General features: G+C 41.8%; 1 protein-coding gene across 1 annotated transcript; it reads left to right on the forward strand.

Moving 5' to 3' along the window:
- Positions 1-4,997: 4,997 nt before the first annotated feature.
- On the forward strand, positions 4,998-23,993 carry wnt5a (wingless-type MMTV integration site family, member 5a). Its single transcript, XM_017683511.2, has 5 exons — positions 4,998-5,573; positions 9,835-9,974; positions 12,602-12,849; positions 18,964-19,256; positions 21,763-23,993. The coding sequence occupies exons 2-5, from the start codon at positions 9,850-9,852 to the stop codon at positions 22,219-22,221; spliced, it is 1,125 nt and encodes a 374-aa protein (XP_017539000.1). The 5' UTR covers positions 4,998-5,573; positions 9,835-9,849; the 3' UTR covers positions 22,222-23,993.
- Positions 23,994-24,698: the final 705 nt, after the last annotated feature.

Raw genomic sequence — 24,698 nt, forward strand, 5'->3', positions numbered from 1 at the left:
AAGCTACCACCAAACTCAATGCAGCAGTGCTGAGGGAATATTACAGACTGTACAGCTTGACTCGCGTCATATGAACCGATTTTCTTCTCAGTAATATTATTTCTTTTATTTTCAACAATTCACATCATAAGTTTTAATGTTTATTTATACTGTACTTTCAGTGTTTTTCCAAGAAAATAAATGCCTCTTGCCCGAATAATGAGGTTTCTGAGGTAAAACTTTTTGTACAGTACCATACTGAATTGTATTCACTGTATAGTTTGTATAGTCCATATATTAGTGGTTGACAATGTAGGAACTTTTTCGTAAGACAGGGAATATTTCTCTCTCTCCCTCCCATAAACTCATCCAGATGTTGCCCAACTTTTGCACCCACAGGATTGGGGGGGGCTGTATTCAGGGGGATCGTAGCGGGGGGAGGTGGTATATTGGGCTGTGGGTTGGTGTGTGGTGACTAGAGGGAGGTAGGTATGGTTTGGAGGTGGTTGGGGGGCATTTTGATTAGTGGGAGGAGGTTATAAGTGAGTGTGTGTGTGTGTGTGTGTGTGTGGCTCCGTGGGGGTATGGAAGTAGGGCAGTGGGCAGACTTTGGCTGGCGGTTGGAGCTTCTTGCTAGTTTTTTTGTGGTGTGCCATAGAGGGTGAGGGGATTTGTATGGCATCACTAAAGATATGTGAAGGGGGCTGGAGATACTAGAAATGGGAGGCACAGAGGTGGCAGCTTACAGGACATACCACAGCCATCAGGGGAGCTTGAGGTTTGAGGCAGAGAGCAAAGGAGCTGGCAGAGGATGTGGTGTGGAGTTCGTGGTTGGTTGAGGGGGCTCAATGACTGTTTCCTCTTTTGTGGTAGAAGACATGAATTGACCCATCATCCAACATCTCTCTATCTACACCCACTATAGTGCTGGGACTAAAGATTATTTCCATAATCATTTTATCCTTGGACGTCTAGAGTTATAATCATCATTTTACTACATTACAGCACCACCATTTTTCAAAGTTACATCTATGCAGCAAGTGATTGTTTCTTTTGATATACAACAATACAAGCCATACTTCCCCCAACACTTCCAGTAGTGTGGTGCAATCTGCCTGAATGACTGCGGGTAGGCCTGGGAATTGATTCTCCAATTCCCGGAATTTGGGAATTGAGAATCAACCCCAAAGCTTTAGACTCAATCCCATACCCTGACATTCAAGCTTTACACCCACATGTAGTGTGGGATATTCTGCTGTCACTGTGTAGACGGCCTGTCTGAACCAATGCATCCTTCGACAATACACAAATCAACAGAGGCTGTACTTTACTGTGGACAAAGTTGGAAACAGAAATGCAAAATCTGAAACAACAAAAATGCAAAAAAAGTTGCTTACAGCAACCAAAGTGCTGAAACACTGACATAGACACACTGACAGAGGAAAATCAGGTATGGTTTATCTAGTTTAGTCAGCCAATTAGCTCTCCAAACCGCCCTGCTAAGAGCTGATGTGATATAATTAAACTGACATCTCGTGTTCCTGAGGAACACCTGAGGTGGAAGCACATGAATTTAATATGTCAAGATCAAGATTGTCCTTCATATAATTAATCATAGCAGTGTGTTATCTGTTAAGTATCCTCCTTTGTTATGATGTTAGATCTCCTGTGTTTTGGCTTTGGGAATTAAGAGAATTACATGGAATCAACTGTGGAAATCAACTCTCATGACGCTGAATCAGAGTCAGCTCCACACTGCAGGTATCAGTTGAACACTACTGAACACGTTTTCTCCATCATCATCCCCCTTGGGAACTGGTTTTGTGGACTACCCATTGCAATCCTATTGCACCATAATATCGTCTTCAATGTACATTCAGTGGCATAAGCAACTCTCCCTCTCCTAAACAAACACATACTCTCTCTCACATGCTGTCATGCTACATGAATACACGATAAGGGCGAGTGTTTTGACCGAGTGCTTCGAGACAAACACTCCCCTCAGGCTCTTCACAACACAATGACAATCTCCTTGACATCTCCTATCTCTTTGTCATATTCCCTCAAAACACAGACACACGACGTGCAGCAGTCAGGAGCAATCTACACCATATCACACACCATGATAAGGCCTGCCTACTCACAGGAGCTCATTCAGAAACACGTTACCTGCTTTCTTTATAAACGAAGCAAGGGCTCAAACTCCCTTCAAGCAGATGAGTATAATGAGAGCTTAGACACTGTAAATGACTGCACATACAGGGCTCCTGCATGATATTCATTGCTTTCTCAAAGACCCATTGTGTCCTGAATGGAGGGATTCCGGACATACCTGAATAGCCACTGATAAAAACGTAGCTTACTATCTCACACACACACACACACACACACACACACACCAGGAGAATTTTAAGCCTCTCACAAACTGAGACACGCTATATTAGAATGGTGTTCCTGTTCCATACAGAACGGAAAAGTTGTATCTCTTCCACATTGGGACTATTTGGAGTACAAGCTGTGGGACACCTGTTAAAACTAACCTGACTGGTCTAAAAACAAGGCCTATTTAGGTGCTGATCATAATTTAATCTTGACTATTAATGAATTAATTTCATAAATAGTCTTGTAGGGCTGTCCAAAGGACATTGGATCAGGACCACCAGCTTCTCTAAACCTACCCAATGGGAGAACACGGTTTCATACTGCGTCACTAAATTTCTATAGTTTTTATTTTTTTTAGTAACAGGTGTATGTTTTATTTTAAAATTACACTGAAAACTACCTGCCTTCTTTATTTGTTTGCTGTTTTGTATTTTTGACCATTGTGTTTTGGCCCAACAAGTCAAACTGTGGAGCACCCCAGCTCTGTTCAGTTTAACCGAATGATCAATCATGCTTCAAATTCCCAGATCGGTCCTTTCCAGATGATCGGGGACTTCTGTGTGGAGCAGGATGCCTTCTTATCTAATGTGGATACCGTCGGGTATTTCACAAAATATCTGGACCCCTAATGTATAATATAGCAAATGTATCAGCTCCTTTCTCCCCACTGCTGCCCGGCTCTACAACCAAAACCTCCCCAAGCAGAGACTCAGACGCTCTCCGTCATAAACACACTAATGGATGCACACCTCACTCTATCACAGTGCACTCCATCACCAAGACCTACATCTTCTCCTACCTCTAATTAATATCATCTCTGTCTACTTACTGCTCTTATGTGCTTACTGTGTATTCTGCTGTAACAATGCAGGTTCCCCCCAGTGGGATAGTAAAAGTCTGTCTTATCTTATGTGTTCAGACTCCCGGGTGACTGTGCCGTTACCATTAGGTTTAGTGGAACTGAGAGACTCAACTCTTCACAAATTTAGTGGACGGAGCGTCTCAGGACTTTCTCACCAGATCTCCATCTCCCTCTACGCAGGTCCAGGTGTGATGTTCTCACAGGAGCCCAGCATTTCTCCTCATATCCTCTCATACAGCTCTGCTCGGAGACGGAGAAGCAGCTACAGCTTCCACACACGCGGGTTAAAGGTCCGCTGCTGCACTGTAGTAGCCCCGGGTCCTTTATGGGTTTATTCTGGGGAGGAGAGAGAGGCGCTTTGTTCAGCCCGTTCCGCCCAGGTTTACAGTCAGTGCTCAGTTCTAATGGGACCCCTGACCCGCTCTCGGCTCTCTGTGCGGTGCGCCCTCCTGCTCTTTATCATCAGCCTGTTGTTGTTTTTGGCGCCGCCGTGTTTTATTTTGAGATCGTATCTGCGCATCTGAACAGAAGCTCCCGAAGGCCAAAGCAATCGACTGTGAATCAGATGGTGCGCTATATGGGCAGATTGATCAACTTTTCGACTGATTGATTGTTTTTTCAGCGTTGTGTATCATGTTTTCATTTTATTTCGTGTTGTTTTTATTGTTATTTATTTATTTCACCTTGATTATTGTGACATTTAGTTATGGTTTATTTTTTTGTGTTTCGTTTTGATTTCGTACCGAACAGGGCGACAGTCCTGAATCGGCCCCCGTCGTCGTCTTTAGCGGCGTGTGTCGGTCTATTAGCGGCTCCTGCGCTCCTCCTCTCACCTTTCCTCGTCAGGCTCGCGCCCTGCGGGGGGCGGGGCTCTGCGCTCGACTCCTCGGCTTTCCTCCTCCGCTCTGGCCGCTGTGTGCGCGCGCGCCAAGCGCGAGGCTTATTTGTTTGTTTGCCCCCACGCGCGTCACAGGCTCGAGGAGCTGCGGCTAGTAGGGCGCGAGAGCGCAGGTGACGCAGCCGAAGCGGCCCGCGAGGGTTTCCACACCTCATTTCGGCGGGGTGGGTCATACAGAGCTGTCGGGTTAACGTTTCCCACCCGTTTTCCGACGTGTCCCGCCCTCCTGCGCTGGGATTGGCTACCTGTACCTCGCCTCCGGTGAGAGGATTGGTTAGTAGTTCTTACTCCAGTGGAGAGACCAGCGTTTATAATCGTTAAATGGCTTTAGTTGGTTTCAGTAGTTTAGTTGGAAGATACAAAAACACGAAAAATAACATTTAAAATTTAATAAAGTTGACACACATACTACAAAACCTAAAACTATATAAAAAACGACATTTGAGTCCTTCAAAATATCATAAATGGGCGTTTTGGTCTTTCTTAAAGGTGTTTCTTTTAAAGGCCGTATTAGTCTGGCCAGTAAGTGTTGGTCCAATAAGGCGAGATCAAATTTGGGGGTCCTGAAAGTTGAACGTGTGCATGTAAGATGCGCTCATTTAATCGCGAAACGATCGTGGACTAAGTGTCATTATATAAGTAGCATATTGCGTCACTCTAAGTTAAATTTAGAGCCGGAGAAAATAGAAAACTCTAACCGCGCTTGGCGGCTGCGGACGGCGCCCTGCTCGGGAGTATGAACTTGTAGCCAATCCCAGCGCCGGAGGCGAAAACTACGAGCCAATCCGGGAGCAGCAGGCGGGGCCTGCCGGAATACGGGTGGGGAAAAATCAATATAGCTCAGCGTCGTTTCCACAGCGCCTCTAAAACTGGAGACGGTCTCCTTCAGCGCGTGGTTTTCGGACGCACTGGCCTCTTTGAGTGTTTCTCACCGCACAGCCGGCTCTGCTGGACACCCGGGCTCACTTATAGCAGCCGTTCGGAAGAGAAGAGCACGGGCAGTGAGATGTTTGGCGCGGAATGGAGGTCCAAACAGTGACGGAGATACCCACGCGGATCTTTTAGCAGGTAGAGAGCCAAACACGGGGGTCAGCACCGCCTCATCACCCTGGGATTTACTCACTTCCCTTCACTGCCTCGTTCAGTAGCATCTCGCCAGCGAATACGGATCTTTGGCTAAACTTTCCATGGGGACCGACTGAGGAGAACCGGCTGCAGAGACACTGCGCTGCCTGGGAATGTATTTTCCCAGTAAGTGAAAATCCTTGGATTGCTTTGGGAGACTGTTTCCAGCCTGACTGCGAACTCGCGGCGCTTCGTTTGGGAATTGCAGCGCCTCTGGGGTGTAACAAGCTCGAGAAGGTGGGATACTCGTAACACAGGGACTTGCTTTGGAATTTAGCATCTGTAGCCATCACTTGTAAGACGCTCCCTGACTCAGCCGCTTCCATAGTAAGTCACCTTTCTTGCTCTCATGCTCAGCTGCTTGCCTGATTCTTGTCACTGTGGTGTTTTAAGCCGAGCTTGTTTCGAAGATGCCGATAAAAACTTCAGCCTTTCCCGGCGCGCGCGTAAACGCCGGAGTCTGGCGGAGTTTGGCCCGGAGTTCAAGCCTGATGGGTGCAGGTTTGGGGGGATCCGACGATCACCGCTACTGTAAACCCATAACGTGCGTCAGAGCTGAATGTCCGCGGTCCTCAGTCCCGCTGCTGCGGCCAGGCGGGGGCTGCGAGGCTGTTAGGTGCCCTCATTTCAGACCTCGCTGAAAGGGGTCCTGCCAACTCGACCACAGCACTGAGCTGAAGGTTTACGAACATCACGAAGCTAGAAGAATTTCATGTGCAGTCCAATTGGTTGTGGCTGGCGCCCCCTACTGGCCAGCGCGCTCACAGAGGTGATGGGGGCAGCTGCGCCCCGAAAAGGCGCTAAGGCAGATGGTGTTGGTCTTGAGCCTCAGAGCAGGGAAGCGTCCTCAGCGCTCAGTCTTCCAGCTCGGGCTCCTCATCATTTATTCAGATCACGCTGTTCGTCGTGTTCGCTCACAGCGCTGCTCGTTCAGCAGAATAAGCCGCGGAGCTGGACTGAGAGCTACCCTGGAATCCTGGAATCCTGGAATCTCGGTTCTAAAGGCGTAATATTTCGACATTGTGTTTATCATATAAAATCTTGAACTCATAATTCGGCCTGTTTTTAACAGGGTCTGCGTTTAATGCGCCAGTGCAAACAGGACCCCGGCACATGGCTCTAAGACCACCGGGCTTAAAACCTGTTGATTATCCCTCTGATACCGAGCAGCTTGAGCGCAGGGATATTTCTACACATGCACCGCACAATCAAATGAACGAAGCTCGCAGATCGCCACCCTGTCGTTTTACTCGGGAAAAGGTGTGTATCTGGGCAGCACGTAATGAATAGGTGTATAGGACGCCGGGCTGTGGCAGTGCAGCTGTGAGTGCACATCTGGGCGTTTTGCGGCTGTCCGTATGTCAGACCGGTGAGTTATATGAATGAATTCTGCCCCTTCGTTTCCATATGAATTCAGTAGTAGTGATGAGTCACTAATCCAGGCTGCGCGCGGGTCTTTTCACACTCCCTGACCGTCCACACCGCGAGAGCCTGCGGCTGTTTGCGCCGCCTCAGTCCACAAAGGTCGTTTCGTTGACTGAAGCGACGTTAAATCGACGTTATTCTCAGCAGCAGATGCTTCAGTAGAGTTGCTCCCTAAAATAATTTGAGACACATTTATTAAGATTTTTTTTAATTGGATGTAATAATAGTAATAATGATAGATTAATATAAAGGGGGAAAACACTGCGCTGGAAAATAATTTATAGTGCGTTATTTTTTTACAATTAAGTTAATATGATAACAACTTTAATAATAATATATAAATAATAATTATTATAATAATTATTATAATTTTAAAATTATTATTATAATTATTATTATTACGTTTTTACCAAAAATCCAGCTGCTCGGCTTTTGTCCTGGACACGAGATCTTTATGAAATAAACGTGAACAAATGAGCAGAAATTCCTTCTCGGCGCGGTCAGGCTGGGGGGCTGCGAATGAGCCGTCAGCAAGTTTAAAACGGCTAAAACGAAAGCATGTGCTGGTGGAGGGCTGCAGGCTTTGGCGGGGAGAGTGGGGGCTATTAGTGAGACCCCCAGACTGGGGAATAGCTTGGCGCTCTCGGTGGCTCTTCATTCATTTAGACTTTCCCATCAGCCGTCGGTGGGAACTTTCCACGTAGTTTAGGATCCCTAAACGGGGAAAAGCGGGAAAACGAGCGGCATGTCCAGCAGAGTGAGACTCCGCTTCAGGCCAGGGTCTTTACGGCAGGATAAGACCCTTAAATGACGAGTAAAATATGGAGACAGAAAACATGAACTTTATAAATGTGCTGAATTATTTTTGCACCTTCAGTCGTTTCTGCATACCTGGCTCTTCATCCGTCATCAGGCGGACAGTCGAACAAATTCAGCCTTTAAAGTTTAAAAAAAGCGAGTAAGCAGGTGAAGGTGGAGTGTCGAGTTCAGTGAACTTCAAATATTAAATTTAACACGTCATTTTTTTCTTCTGTTAACTTTATAATATTAAGTTAATAAACTTAAAAATGTAAAATTAGCATGTTGAATTTTTTCCTGTTTCTACGATCATCAAATGGGGGATTGGAGGTCTGAACACATTACTGCTTCCTAAAAACTCCCACCTTTACTGCCTCCTTCCCAATCACTGATCGATGGAAAGATGTGGGACATCTAATAGAGCCTAATTCAGAACGGCTAGACATAAAAACGGTTTCAAGAATTAAAATCAGTATCCTTAAAAGTTTATAGTGTAGGCCTGAAACTAAACCCTGCTGTCCGTCATGCACTAAACACTGAAAGTGCTGCTGTTCTAAATGTGCAAGGGTCAGTTTCCTGGACAAGGATTAAGCCTAGTCCTTGACTACACAGCATTCCGAATGGAAATTCTCCACGGAAAATGAAAATTTAGTCTGGTACTAGGCTTAATCCCTAAGTGGGAAGCCCACCCTAAATGCAGTTGTACAAATATCCTCCGCTCGATCCCAAGCACGCATTGGCTGGCCTGCTTTGGACTGGACTGCACAAGCCAGTTTTGCCTCGCCATCCACCCTTCAGGATGGGATTCAGCAAAGGCTTTCACGCAGGCCAGCCTCAGAGGAATCCATTAAAGGACGGCTGGCGCGTTATTCATTTCAAAGTGGGCAGGGTTACAGGTTTCGTTGACCTGCAGTGACTAAGTATGGGTATTGTCTACCGCCCAGTCCACACACATTTCTATCTTATGCAGACTTCCATTAAATACATAATACATCTTACATGCTTTCTGCTTAACAGTGGTCCAACCATAAACTACCCATCTGCTTGCTGCCATCAGGCTGCTTTTTGTTGGAATTGTGCAGATAAAAGTTGTAACCTCAAACATTTTCTCCAAAGGTTTGGAAGGAGAATGAAAACCACCCCATTGATCTTGCTTGCAAAAAGCAGTAAATCACTAAAAGTGCCTATTTATGCAAAATATCAGATATCTCCACATTCTTTGTTCTCTGGTTAGGGAGGCCATTTGGTTCGTTGGTAATTTAGAATGATTAAGCGAAACGAAGGGGGGGGGGTGCCGTGGGGGCTGCTCAGATTTGCAGTCCAAGCCGTGCTGGACACAGGCAGTAACGGGCCAGCCTGCACACTCGGCTGAGGGGCTGGAGGCCGCTTAGATCTCCTGGGCTGCATGTCCATTAGTTTTATGAGATATGTGAGCGAGGCTAGGCCCTTCAGGCTGAAAGGCCTTAAACTGCACAACTGCACATATGCACTGTAGACTGACCCGTGCACAAGGGCGCCGGCCATCGTACACAACCACAATATGCAGCTTCCACACGTTACGCAGTACTCACGAATCACTAATCCACATACGAAACGTGGGATCCGTCACAGGCTTTCACGGTAAAAATGCAAAGCCACTACAGAGGCATGGACATGCAGTGTGTTCTTGCATATGAATAATTACAGTAAAATTAGGGATGGGCAATATGACAAAAATACAATACACAATAGATCAAGACTGTTTCATGACGCATGATCTGCATCTTGACATTTAGGTCAAACAAGCCACATAAAAAAAGGCATTAAAAATTATTATGAACTAATATAAATATATACTAATATAAACTAGTACTGATGGGTATCGGAGTCGAGCCAGTATCAGCAGAAAATGCTGGATGGGATTTCGGAGGGGAAAAAGAATAAAGCTGATCCAAAACAAATCGTTCTGTAATAGGCCATGTGATGTATTGATAGCTGTGTATTTCTTCCTCCGGGGTAGTAGACGGTCACTAGTTCACCATGACGGTATCCTGCTTTAAGACGCTTGTGTTCAGTGAAGTGCTTCAATTCCAAATAGCTCCTTTTAAAGCTTAGTAGCTTTAAGAAAAGGTTCCAATATCGGCTTGGAAAAGAAAAATTAGTAGTACCATGCCTTCTTTTCTACTTATGCTCTCTTTAAAATGAGTGTTTAGCCTTTTCTATTCACTGACCACATTCAGAAAAGCGAGGGATGAGCCATAATTTATCATGACAATAAACATAGTAATTCTGCCCATCCATAAGTAACGGGCCTAATGTTGTGAGTTGAACTAGGCAGGTGTTTGCGTGTCTATGATAAATGACCTGCTTTCTCTGTTCTCCACAGAGCTGCTCTTGCAGGATGATCTTCAGAAGCAGGCCAGTCTGCTCGGGCTGTGTCGGAGCGATGGATGCGCGGCATGGAGTGATGGCCATAACCTTTCTGGCCTTCTTCATGCAGGTGGTGGTGGAGGCTACCTCATGGTGGTATGTGTCTATTTATGGGCTACATACACTGTCTAAGACAAACATGACTCTGTGTGTGTGTGTGTGTGTGTGTGTGTGTGTGTGTGTGTGTGTGTGTGAGACTGTGAGGCTGGCCAGACAAGCTGCAAAACCAGACGAAGCATGGATAATGGACTTGACCATACTAGATGAATCCGCTCTCCTTCTCTCCCCTTCTTTCTTTCTCTCCCTCTCTCTGTTTCTTTGAGTGCTACATTGTGTCTTAAGTTGGTGTGGTTCCATCTCTTGGTGTCCCACCACATATGAGCTCGTTCTAAAAAAAAAGAAAGAGAAAAAGAAAATGAAAGCCTCCCTCCAACATGCTGACTTTAGCACATACACGTTGCTCACATCTGACTTTTTCCCCCTTCTTTATTTTCTTTTCCCCTGCATTGCCAAACCAAAATGATGAATATTATATAAAACATAGAATGCTGTGGTTTTTGAATGAATTTCCAAATATGTGCCAGCACGAACTGTGTAGGCTCGCTTTTTGGTGTGTGTGAGTGAGTTTCTGTGGGCTTGTCCTTCCTACTTCCATTAATAGTAAAAGGCAAAATTGGTCTGCTCGGTTCCAAATATCAGACAAACCAAATGTATTTGTTAGAGGGGGGAAAGATGCTTTTGCTGATTACTGGGTATGTTTTGCTCAATATGTATTACTGCAAGGCCTACTTTGGTTTCCAATATTGTGCATTTGAGACGTTCTTAACTCTTTTAACTAATGGAAAAATGAATTGCTCGCTATAACTTCATCCAAAGGCTTTCAAAACTGAAGATTCAGGGAAAATGGTAATTCTTTTTTTTTTTTTTTAAATTCCAAAATACAGTTTTTACCCTTTTGGTTTCTCTGTAGTCTCAACAATTCCAGCTTTCATGAGTTCTGCAGTGACGCCTGAATCCATTACAGTTTCTTTGTAGGGTGGAATGAAGCAAGCCTGCCTGGTTGCATGCTTCATACACAGGCAATAAATCCAGCCTCGTCACATCTCTAATTACTTGATTTGCTGGAAGAAAATGAATGGACTTGTATTTGAAACAGGCTCGTCTTCCCTGAGTGGAAGGGCTGATTTCATTGCCTTTTTCTGCATGTTTACTCTTGCTGCATATGATGCCCCCCCTCTGCATCTCTTCAGACACACTCTGCTCACGGGACAGTATGTTACTTGACAGTGGACAAAACAGAGCTGCTTCCTTCTCTCATGCATGTATTATCAGTCCTGTCCTCAAGTGCCCAAGGCACAGCTGGTATATGAACTAGGCCCCCACTGATATAAATATTGTCATTAATACCATTTTTAAAGAGCTAAAAATCTGGTAACTGATTCTATTACTCAGTATAATTAAACATCTAATATTGCAGTTAAAAAGTACTTTACAGACTGGTCAGTTGTCAACTGATAATTATATCGGACAATTATAATCAGTGTATTTGAGAAATTGCGCAACTTCCACAATCTTGGAGTGCTGGAGCTGCCCAGACCTCTAAGCTCTTTTGACAGTTTCATTATTTTTCATTACTTCTCTTTGATAGAGTAGCATTTTGTGACATTAATATAATGGTAACGGTTGGATTTGGATGGGTTTTACATGTTTTTCATGTGAGTTAAAGTGTACCAGTTCAGCCGACATCGTTATAATGAAAGCAAGCAAAACCTGACTGCTGACTTGGCAGCCTCTGAAACAGTCATGTTGGAGATCCAACCAATCTGACCATTTAAGTCCCCGGAGTATCCATGACTCTGTTGGGAAGTTACAGTGCAATGCATCATATTATATCAAATTGTACTGCGGCACATGTACTGTATCTTATAGCTATAAGCATAACAGGGATGTTAGCTTGTGATTAGAGCATTAAATTACAATTACTAATATATATATATATATATATATATATATATATATATATATATATATATATATATATATATATAATTAATTACACTATAAAGCATAACTTTTTTCACATATTTTAATTTCATACTGTACTTTGTGTGTATTTACTCCCCGCTACTCTGTACAATTTAGTAACTTTGTTCTAATCCATTGTGATAGCAAGGTAAAATGTTATGCTTGTACCAGTAAATCAGTGAAACATAGTTAATTTTGTTTAACCAGTGGACGCATTGATTTGGCCTTAATGTGAACCTGAGCCTCAGTCCTGTGGTTTATCTTTGAATTTCAGTGCTGTGCTTTTGCCAGCTACAGGGCCAGATTCTGCTTTCTTAATCCCAAATTCCACTTTTCTGTCTGAGCCTCTTAAGACCAAGTAAGACTACCCCTAACTACCCAAGATAGGAGATTCCCTCTATAATGTGGATAACGATCCGGATGATCTCTTTTTACAACTAGCTAACAGCAGACAACTAAACAAGAATGAGGGAGACTCTGTGTGTGTGTGTGTGTGTGTGCGCGCATATTGAATCCCTGCTATATTCTCTGAATGCTCACACGTGCTAATGATTTACTGTGTCTAAGAAGAGAATTGTTGGGGGCACTCTGCTTCCCCCTGCTATAATTTCCACAGTGTATCATATTTCCTAGTGGACTAATTGTGTGTGTGTGTGTGTGTGTGTGTGTGTGTGTGTGTGTGTGTGTGTGTCTTCCAGGTCTCTGGCTATGAATCCGCTGTTGATTCCTGAAGCTTACATCATAGGAGCTCAGCCTCTGTGCAGTCAGTTGGTAGGATTGTCTAAAGGCCAGAAGAAGCTATGCCAGCTGTACCAGGACCACATGCAGTACATAGGCGAAGGAGCCAAGACGGGCATTCGCGAGTGTCAGTACCAGTTCCGTCACCGCCGCTGGAACTGCAGCACTGTGGACAATTCCTCCGTGTTTGGTCGTGTCATGCAGATCGGTGAGTGTTTTGGCTGCAGTTTGGATCCAGAACTGTTAATAAAGCAATAAGCCAGGAGAGGCGGTGCATTTTAACCACAGTTAATAAGTGAAACAAAGTAAAACTCCCTTAAACTTAGCACAAAGGCACAGGCTTAAGAGGTTAATTACTTTTATAAATATTGGCAAAAATATGTAATAAAATCACCACTGAACATATTCAGTCAATAATGTAATTAATTTATATATAATTGCTATAAACAGTTCTTCCACAGTTTGTTTACTGTAGGCTTTGGATGTCCAGCAACATACCAGTGAAATATCAATTCAGGTTTTACTTGGCGTGCAGAATTTTATGTGTGCGATCCCGTGTATTAAAATAATAAGGCACAAGAAGCTGTGTGTTGTGCTTTTAGGCACAAGGCAAAGTGTTTTATAAGATGGCGATAACATCAGATGCAATGAAATTCACTAAATAATTTAATTAGGAATAATAATCACAAAAAATAACTCGTCCACCATGAAATGTACTTTGTTTACAGTGTGCTATTACTGCCAATCACCTTTCAACTGCTGAAAGAAGACAACTTTCCGTCGCCAATCATTGCACCTATTTTATTTTCTGTCTTTTAATAATGTAAATATCATAGTATAACCTTGTTTTAATATCTAAATGCAGAAACCTACAACGATGGTGGTCTTGCATCAAAATAAGATTTCTTACATTGTCTTAGCATTAAGCCAACAGTGGAGCAAATTAGTTTAATACTACAGACAGACTGAACCAAAAGCATTGACATTTACAGTATGCAAGGCATTCAAGTAATATTCTTTACTTTGCTTTGAATTCTTCAGTAAATACTGCGGTTCTGTGTCTATTATAAAGGAGGAGAAGGTTAACTCGTTTTATTGATTTAGTGTTTTTTTTTTTTTTTTTTAATTGATTTAGTGATTCATGAGCACAACATAACGGCCAGTTGAAAGCATTTTTTTTTTTTTTTTTTTTTTGTGACAACACATTAACACAAAATTCTGTTACTGCGAGGCGGTTATAGATGTGCATATATCAAATATTTTACAAAGGGCTGCGGTTCAGACCTTTAAGACCAAAACTACTTATTTTTATGACTATTTTGCAAAGGCATCCAGATTTTAGAACCAGTTTCTAAACTCTAGGAATGTCTTTTGAATGTCTAGGAATGTTTTTGTTCAAAGTATCTTCGGTGACATTTCTGACCAATATTGAAAATACGAAAATGTTGCTAGATGCTAGATGGAGTATGAGGCACGCTCAAATGCCCATCTGCAAAACCCATCCTATACACACATTTCCCGTTGTTGGCCTGTTGGGTCCGTTTCAAAATACATGAGAATTCTCCCGACATCACCACATTGGCTTAAATGTCCAACAGTGGTATGTAAGCTAGACTTTTCCCTGTGTCTCCACTGCTCTAAACAGACAATACTGATTCTTTACCCCATCAGTCTAAACCTACCAGCCACATCTTTGGCTACCAGCCACATCTCTGGCACTTTCATGACACACACATATTAGGTGCAGACTCCATCATGACCTCCCAAAGGTTCCTCTTCCAGCCCAGAGGTTTGGAACTGTTGGAGATGTTGTCTCATGCACGGCATGCTTCTTCAACTTGCGCAGCACTCCAGAATGAGATTAATGGCTTATCGTGGCCGTAGTAATGGAAGGGATCTAAGTTGTAGCCAATACACAAGACTACTTGGTTTGCTCTGGTTATTGTTTGTGACCTGTGGATGCTGATTGAGCTGGAAGGGGGTTGCGCCTTATGGTCCTTCTCGAAACGCACTGCTCAGAACTGCAAATCTAAAAAATTACATGTAATATTCTGTCATAGACTTCTGACTCGAAACTGAGCCTAATCCCTTTTTTCTCTTTACTTTTTAGTATGAGTATGGAATTGATTGAATGCTGTTTTGTACATAGATTTAGTCAAATAATAGAGGAAACTCCTGTCTTAATAAATAAATTACACTTAAATTTGACATTTTCTTTAGTTTTTCTTTTTATTTAGTTTTTTTCATCTTTGTTTTTGATTTCAGTGAAGTTTCCGTTAGGCTGCAATAACGCTTTTAGTTTTGTTCATATTTTCTGAAAAGTACATTTTAATTTAGTTTTTAATATTGCGATGAGCACTAGAATAGAGCAGTAGAATTAACACAACAGTACACTGAGCCCATCTCATCTCCAGCTTTCTTTAAAGATAGAGCCAAGCACGAGTTAGTTTTAAACTCCTGTTTGAACATTGAAGAAAAAAAGTCATTCATTTTCATGTTTTTAGTTTTTTAAATTACATTTAACTAGTACATTTTTCACTGCTAGTTTTAGTTCATTTTAGATGACCGTAATTGTGTGTGTGTGTGTGTGCACACAGTCTATGAATATACAGTGTAGTTGTTTTATATCTGCAGAGTAGTGGGTTTTCCTTTTTGGGGGCAATGTCTACTTAATGCGATGAGGGTGCACATGGTATTGCTCATTTTTAGCAGCTGTGGTCAAGAGGAATACTTTTACGGTGAGGTCTGTGAATAAATCAAAATGGAGACTGCCTCCAAATGGCTCTTGCCTGACACTGAGAGTGGTGAGTAATTGGGTTTTGTCTAAACATATCTCTGATACTTTGCTCAGAACTAACACAGAAGAGTGCCTCCTAGTCTTAGCCCTGCTAGTGGAACAGTAGCCGAGGTGCTAGCTATCATTTTGTCTCTAATGATGTTGAATTGCTGTCAGGATGTTCAGGCTCGCTTGGTGAAGTCACTCACGCCAAGTGCACCGAGCCTTGGCGGACCTCGGTGCAAAATGGTGAATTTGGAGGAAAACGATCTGAATGCCACATCAGCAGTCGTAAAGGTGGTTATGCGGTGGCGTTTTTGACATTTACAAGCTAGCACAGACCTCGCTGCTTTGGAGTGACGTTGAGTTTGACTCAGCTTTCCACTTGTACACATCTGAAATAGTAAGTGACTTTGGTCAGCCTAGCTAAGGGCTGTAAGATCACTCAGATCATTTATTCTTTTTAAAATTAATTGGCAAAAAATACAACGACATGTAGGTAACCTAACTTGTAATATATATTTAATACGTATCCTAATATACATTTTTACCACTGAAGTGTTTTTTGTTTATTTTTTTGTTTTGTTTTTGGCATGTCATGTTAGGTCTATCTGAATTTGTTCGTTCTAATCTAGGTTGTGCTTACTTGCTAAACAGTGGTTTGCTGATTGTGGTTAGTTGCATAGAGGTTTGCTAATCCTTGGAGGATATCTACTTAAGTGACTGCCAACTTTGGGCAAGAAAGCACTATTAAAAGCATGACTCATATTGAAGTAGGTGTAGAATGTAAAATAAATTGGTGTAACCAGCATGTTGGGCCAGAATTTTGTGGTTTGTGGCTGGCTTAAGGGGGGGTGGCCTGTCTGAATGTGATCTTTTGGATGTGATCGTGAGGCTTTTTGATTTATGGATGTCAGTACCACATATGTACTAACCAAGGTTAATTACTTCTTTTTACCAAAAAGGAAGAGCTCTCTTCATGCCGCACTGTTGGCTTTGTTGTTGACATAATTTCCATTAAGTATGCAATTTGGACCACCATTCGCAATGATCTTCATAGCTGTCCTTTCCAACAGGTGGAGAAATGAACTTGTCTTTATTTCAGACTCCTCATGGTCTGCTTTTTACTTTGAGGTCACCACCAACTTGGCCAAGTTGTGTTTTAAAACAAAAATCTCTAGCTGCATCTCAACCCAAACTCTATTTCAAATGATGGAAATCCCACAGAGATCTAGCAGGCCCAAGAAACTATCCACTCTTGTCTACCTCAGCTTGTCCTGAAGATGGATTGTAGACATGGTGCCCTGACCCAGGTTGGCAGCTCCTGGTTTTGGTGAGGGTTGGGTCATAGGAAAATGGAAAGGGTGTCAGGAGGGGAGAGAGAGGAGCCTTTTTGAGGATAGCATGCATCTCAGCAGTTGTTATGAGGCCCATCTTCTTTAAACCTTTCTAAAATTGAGGAAAAACGTTGTAACCTCTGCTTTGCCGACCCTTCCACAAGAATCTTTCCATCTGGATGACATTGATTCTCTGTCTCTCTCTCTGTCTCTCTCTCTGTCTCTCTCTCTGTCTCTCTCTCTGTCTCTCTCTCTGTCTCATTTCATCGCCTGCATTGTTTTAGACTGGAAGGTGTCTTTACTTTGTTCAGCTGTGGGTCAGGAAGCTGCCTAAATCCTTGCTATTGCCTTGCATTCTAAATCCCGTGTCTGTGAAAAACCTGCTTCTTATAATGGGCCATTATTAGGTCTTTTCAAAAGTAATAGACTCTCTGTAAAGGAGCATAGTCTTAAGTGCAGTGTACCTCATATATGATCTTCCTTCTAATGCTGGAAAGCCTGTGGTCTTTTGGGTATCCCTCAGGCATAATATGAAAATTGCCTCTGAATGGTTGTGGATTGGGGTTGTTAAAGGTCCCCCTGTAAATGGAGGCCCCTTGCAGGCTGCCTGAAGGTTAGAATTGCTATTGCTGGAAAAAATGTCCACCAGCAGGGGGCATTATCACATTTCTGGAGCACCTGTGCGCCCTTGGGCACACAGCTAGATGTACAGTATGTGAGTAGAAGACATCCCTCCAAATGCATGGCCCCACTTTGGATTTACTGCCAAGTGGAGTCTTCAGCAAGCCTGGATTTCTCAACATGGATGGATGTGTGTGTAGCCCCCATGGGCAGATGGCCTGATGAAGGCTTGGATTCTGTTTTCTCTTGGACTCCTTCAGGCTTGCGGGCATTTCTGCATAATGAGTTGTCCACATGGTTCCATTGCATAATGACTTTGAGGGACGCAGTTCTACAAGTTATCTGATTGCCCTTATCGTTAATCATTGCAGTGGACGCTCCAGAGTACAATGTGGCCAACAGGCTCATCTAAAGTACTAAACAGACATGTACAGTGCATTATGATCTGAAGAAACTCAAGAGATCGAGATTACACTTTGTCCACACAAATATAGTACCTGCGGTTGTTATCAGTGCTGCTCCAAGTGTCTCTACTGCCAAGTGTAAAATTAACCCTCATCTGTGTTACTTTTTTGCCCTCCCCACTGAGACATGATTCTTACACATTTGAGTCAGCTGTATGAACTAGGCATTCAGAGATCCCTGATCCACTGGCCTAACTCTCTATTAAAGGTCCAAACTATGAACTTGTGCCTATGAAACTATAGACATGTCATTTTCATAGCCTGTAGCACTAGAGATTGTGTAGACTATACAGATCACTTTTAGGCACTCTTAGGCTGATTAATATCAGTTAACGTCACTAATAGTTTCTGTGGTTGTGGTAGCTATAAATTTAGCTGAACTGACCATCTGTTATGTTTTTCCTCAGTGATTCCAATCATAGAGCAATTGAAAGAGGTGCAAATGGCAAAATGTTAGGTCTTATTTTGAGATCACCCAGTATTTGCTGTATGGCAGTGTAATTTTTTTGGTGCATTATTATTTTGGTTTACTTGTTTACTCTTGTGTACCATTAGGTTTGCAGGGTTGAGTCTCCATTTATGCTCAAATCATCAGTTTGTATTCTTATGGTTGGGGAAAGGGGAAAAAAATGAGGCTCACAAAAGGGGTAAGAATAGCTATATTATAGGAAGGGAGTGAGGCAAGAAGTGAGGCGGGTGTGCTTAGAAACACATTGCAAGTCTTCATTAACTGGGCTCTTTAGCCTTGTTTGAGTTCTTTTATGCAGTGGATGTCCTAAATGGAGCATGTCATAGCTTTTCAATATGATATGTAGAGTAGTGAAACCTCTAACAAAAAGACATTAAAATTTTATTTACATTACTAATAACGTCAATATATTGGTACTAAATGTGTAAAAATGTGTTAATCGGTCTCATTCACCAATATTTTCCACTAATATCTTTCATAAAAATGTTAATGGGTCTTATTCACTAATATTAAATTAATTATTAATGAATTATTCATTAAAAGGGTTGGTGAATGAGGCCCATTGTTCTTTGTTAATACGTAATAACCTCTGACCGTCCCCTTTCCATAGCTCCCCTGTTGAGCACAATTTTTTGTTGTTGTTTTTGATGTATAGGAAGCCGTGAAGCTGCATTTACGTACGCCATCAGCGCGGCAGGCGTGGTGAACGCAGTGAGCCGAGCCTGCAGGGAGGGGGAGCTATCAAGTTGTGGCTGCAGCAGAGCAGCCAGGCCTAAGGATCTGCCCCGGGATTGGCTCTGGGGAGGTTGTGGAGACAACCTCAACTATGGCTACCGCTTCAGCAAAGAGTTTGTTGATGCCCGTGAACGAGAAAAGACCTATGAAAAAGGCTCAATGGAGAGTGCACGACTATTGATGAACCTCCATAACAATGAAGCAGGGCGGAGGGTAAGCTATTGCTTTTATTACTCTGTTAAACAAGCGTGGGAAAGTGTGTCTGCAAATTAGATCATGCTAATCAGATATCACTGACTTTATGCCAGCACTGGAGGAATTAGGAGTCCTGGGGCCAAATTCACAAATGTGTCTCAAGAAAGCAAAACTTCTAAAAGCTTTTCTTAATTACATAATAAAAACCTAACACACATTTTTATACTTAAAAAAATGCTTAGGAATTTTCTTAATTTCTGTCTTCGGTTTCCCCTCCAGAACAATTATGATCTAGGGGTTTCATAAATTTCTTAAATATTTTCGTAACCATAGTGTTACACTTGTCTTGAACTGTAAGAATCAACCTCTAAAACGTGTCTTTTACAAAATAAAATTTTTCATTATAGTTATATATATTTTTTTATAACTTTTGGATTGATTTTGTTGTAATGTTGACTACACCATGAAATGTAATGTCATCACAGTTTAGCTGTATAAATAGCTGGACTGGTACTCGCTTTTGGAAGCATGATGTTTTCAGTTTTCTTATTGATTCTTTGTAATGGGGTTAAGACTAAGGCCTCTTACAGGCCCCTCACTGAATTGTAAAATGAACTGTGAAATGGCTTTTACATCAGCTCTAACTAGGTGTTCAGTTGCTATGTTCAGGTTGCTGTATTTTTTTTTTTTTTCTTCTGGCATTAATATTCAGAAGGCACATGGCTGAGATTCAGTGTCTGCAGAATGCCTGATATGGTTTATATGCAGCTGAGAGTGAGCGTGACAGTATGAGAGACTGGGAATACAGGTCAATCTGAGCTGTCTATCAGCTCTCATCTGGTTAACAGCTTGCTCTGGCCTGCTGCGTTTGAAGAGTGGTTCTTTGATCTGCTCGTTTCTGAAGCTCTTGGCCGATCCAATCATGATGTCTCTTTTTATTCTTCCTTCACCTTGGCTGAAACCATCTCAAAAGAAAATCTGCAGCCTGCTGAGGGAACTACACTTCTGAATGATAAATGTAAATAAAGATGAGCCACGTCAGGTCTGACTGAATGAATTAGGTTAATCCGTACAGGTGACTGGCAGCTTTTGTTCCTAGTTATACTGAAAGAACTGAAGAAGAAAAAAAAAGCTGCAGAGAGGAAGATGCATTTGAAGCAGGCTTGACAGCAACTGTAGTGGTGCTTTTTAGGAATGCACCGATGATATCTGATATTTCACATGTACATATCTGCCAAAGAACAATGTTGAAACTGGAGTTACCTGCAGTTAATCTACCTGGACTAGAATATGCAGAAATGTAATATTTATTTCTGTAAGGTCACAAATGCAGTAAAATGAATGCAGATATTTTAGCCCAGCCTTATCTAAACATTCTGCTGGTTAGAAATTTTGATCAAATTTATTCACTGCTGCCAAACATGTTAGACTATAAATATATATTGATACGTTTGTACGTTTCTTGAAGGTGTTTTGACCAGACTTTTTTCCCCTGAGGCTAGAATTTATTATCCAAGCTTTAAAACAGCAATAATTTGTAATCAGACCTGGCAAACCTCAAGGAATTAAGTACTCATGCTGAATAAAGACCTAGTTTAGTGAATTGTCAAGTTTCACAGTCACGCAGACACCGTCAAAAAGAGTGCATAATTAAGGCCAACTAAAACCGTGAGCAATTGGTTAGACACTTTTATGCACTGCTCCTTTGACAGAATTTTGCCATGGCTAACAACTAGGAAATAAGCATGTAATTTATGGGTAAATGTAACTTAGACTTACAACCACTTTTTACTGGTCTGCAAAGGCATCTTGTGATCATAATTTTGGTGGAAAAAGTATATACTTACTGCCTACATTTAGACTCATTTAACTGGATACGTATAGGTGTACCGTTCAGACAGTTCCTTTATGCTAGACGTCATCTTTTCCTCTCTGTGTGGTCTCACAGGACCACTGTTGTCCGGATATTTCAGTTTGCCAGACTGTTCACGTCTCTGTAATGATAAGATGGGTGGATGATCTGGAAGAAGCATAATATCACAATACTTAAATATTGTGTATGAAGAAAATATATTTACATGCATCACGATATTTACCATTTCAGAGGTTTGCTAAATTGCAACAAAAAAAAAGGTGTTTCATTAAAAATAAATCAAAAAGACAAGTTTTTTTAATCTTCACATACTGAATTAGAGAAAGTACATCTGAACAAAGCTAATTGTTCTCATTGTAAAGAAAAAAGCAGTTGTTCAGTGTCTGTAATTACTAACAGGATTCACAGTATGCTTAGAAAAGCATGTAGTGATGTGATTACATCACTATGAATATCATATTAATCACCCCAAGACACACGTTTAAAACATCAATGCTGCATTTTGTGCAACAGATGGGCTACAGTCAGTACTTGTAAACGTACTAAGTGCATCTACATGGTAGGTGACCTTGATTAAATGGCTGGTGAGTGTTGGCACAATGACGGCGTATCTAGAAAAAATTCAGCATATATTTTCTTTTTCTCTCCAAGATGGTGTCCGACTTGGCCCACGTCTCCTGCAAGTGCCATGGGGTGTCAGGCTCCTGCAGTCTCAAAACGTGCTGGCTGCAGCTGGCTGACTTCCGAAAGGTGGGCGACGCACTAAAAGAAAAGTACGACAGCGCCACTGCTATGAAGCTCAACAGCCGTGGCAAGCTGGTGCAGGTGCACTCCAAATTTAACCCACCCACTAGCCACGATTTGGTCTACATCGACCCAAGCCCAGACTACTGCGTTTTCAACCGGACCACAGGCTCACTGGGCACGCAGGGCCGCCTCTGCAACAAAACGTCGGAGGGCATGGATGGCTGCGCCCTTATGTGCTGTGGCCGTGGTTATGACCAGTTCAAGGCCACGCTGGTTGAGCGCTGTCATTGCAAGTTCCACTGGTGTTGCTACGTCAAGTGCAAGCGCTGCTCCCGGGTCGTCGACCAGTTCGTGTGCAAGTAGCCCCAGCTCCCTTTTACGAATGCGAGTGAACGAGATTGTGAAAGAAGATAGGAGAAAAGTTGGGGAGGATGTGGAATGGAAAGGAAAAAAAGAAACTATATAAATTATATTTATAGAGTCAATTATACCATGATGGAAAAGACTGAAAGTTCTTCTTTGTGTGTGTTTTTTTTTTTTGGTTTGGTTTTATTTTTGCTTTTCCTTTCTTAAAGCAATAGGTACAAGAAGTTTAAAGAAACTGAATATTTATTTTGTGAGATTTTTCTTCTCTCTTCTAGCTTTTTTAAAGTGGAACACTTTAATTTTATTGCAATTAGTGCAAACTGATAAAGCAAAGCCTTTCGATAATCCGCAAAGGGTAAATCAGTTCATTTGGCCTGATAAGTAGTGCACTGGCATTTTACGCAGCCACACTGAACGGCTTGAGTAATTCGGTGCTTAAATGTTTTGTTTCAGTCTCAACCACTGCCTGCTGCTCAGAGCCTGTATTTTGTAGATTACAGTGGATATATCATGGTTGTTTGGGTTTCATGGATAAGCTCATCAATGTGCCTTAAACCAAAGCACACTTAAGGTTCACATGCTACAGTCCAGTACTTATCAACGGTCTAGCTTGAAATGGTGCAAGGAACTTCCTTTTTTAAGCTCCATGCATCTCTACCATTACATTGCTCTGAACTATTAGATAAGTTTTGTATTTCACAAAGTTCTTCACTTGTCTGACAACTACTCCGATAGGTCTGTGTTTGTAGCCATCTGCAGACGTCATCGCTGCTTTATATCGTCACTAGCTTCTCTTGGTGATGCGCAAGTAAATATGTGGCACCAACTCTGGGTCCTTCCAGGGGTTCCTTGACTACAAAATGACTACGTTCAATCTGGGAAGAATGACTGGCAAATTCAGCTCCACCAGTTGCCAAGCCTCACACCAGCCAAATGGGCCTCCACATGGTTTTAGGGTATGAAAAGATGATCAGTTTCTCACTGGAGCATGTGCACTGCAAAATCCATTCTTTTCCATATTGGTGGTGCTGACTTACAATAGGGGACAGACACTGGGAATTGGAACACTAAATTGGGTCAAATGGTTTAAATGGTTTACTCACTTATTTCCATTTTTTTCTTCTTCTCTTCAAAGGCACATTGTCACCACCAGCGGTGTGCTCATCTGCTTGAGAAACGGATGGCTTTTTATTCAAAACTGAAATATTGCTAATTTTTGGGTTCATCGTCATAAACTTTCATTTAACTACTATACAGTTACCACTAGTTATTCTTACAATGTCCTTATTTCATTTTTATCATTACTACTATTCATTATAAATTCAACCAGTATATTTATTAGCTGTCAAATTTGAGGCTTTCCAATGGTTTTTCTTATGACTGACATGTATTTTTTTTTTTTCTTTTAAATCAAGCTGTTAATGTGTCTTAATAAACTTTAAACGTCAACAAATTCACACAGTGGAAACAAAGCCCTTGAATCTTTGAATCAGCATTCTGTATTTTCCAAAACATCTGTTTTTCTACAATGCAATTACATGTACTGCCCCAAAAGCCTCATTTCAGAAAGTATGTGTATATGTATTCTGACATAAACTGACAGTTGTTCTATGTTTGTACAGAAATGATTAAGGTAAAATTTGTCTGTATTTTTATATTCGCTCATCCAGCACTATTAAGCATCTGCATATGACCGATTCTGAGAACCTGATTCTCTGACTTACAAAACAAATCAAATTTCAACAAATAAAAAGAGGTCTGGAATCTTATGCGTGGAGTTGACATCTATAATAACACGGGTAATTTAGTGTTGTATGTTTCAAGGTTACTTCTATTATATCTGGGTTTCTGTTCTTTAAAAATTGTATGTGATTGTAATCAAATGGTCTGGGCTGCTTCTCTCAAACTTAGCAGAAAAACATTTTCAGGCACATCAATAAGGCAGAAGCTCACAAGTATATTATTGGATAACTGGTCAATAGGCATGAGGAATAAAATTCTAATTAATTATTGAATTTTTTTTATTTTACTTATTTCTTGATATGCATATGCTGTGTTTGTGATAAAATGACTGTCATTCTGTTCTATTTGTTTCTAATAATTATCCACATCAAACAACACAGACAAAAACTGTTGTGATGACATTTTTGCCCCTATTGCCCAGCCTACCTGTCAGATGATGTGCATTGTGTACACCTACTTACTGAAGCAGGTGTAGCATGAGAAACCAAAAAAAACTGTTAACCACACAGTTTCTCCTGCTACATGTAGTTTATGGCCCACGTTTGCTCAGTCTCCATGTGTCACTTCTGGAAGAGCTCAGGAGGCCTGGCTCGTGCTGAGATGGTTTTGGGGCTAAAATAGTTCTCAAGGCTGGTCACTGCCAGTCCAATAAGAAACTATTTTAATCACCAGTGGTTGTTCATGTAACCCTTTCTAGAAGATCCAGAACTACTTCTACCAGCATCATTAGA

This window comes from Pygocentrus nattereri, chromosome 29 (assembly GCF_015220715.1).
Source record: "Pygocentrus nattereri isolate fPygNat1 chromosome 29, fPygNat1.pri, whole genome shotgun sequence".
NCBI lineage: Eukaryota > Metazoa > Chordata > Actinopteri > Characiformes > Serrasalmidae > Pygocentrus > Pygocentrus nattereri.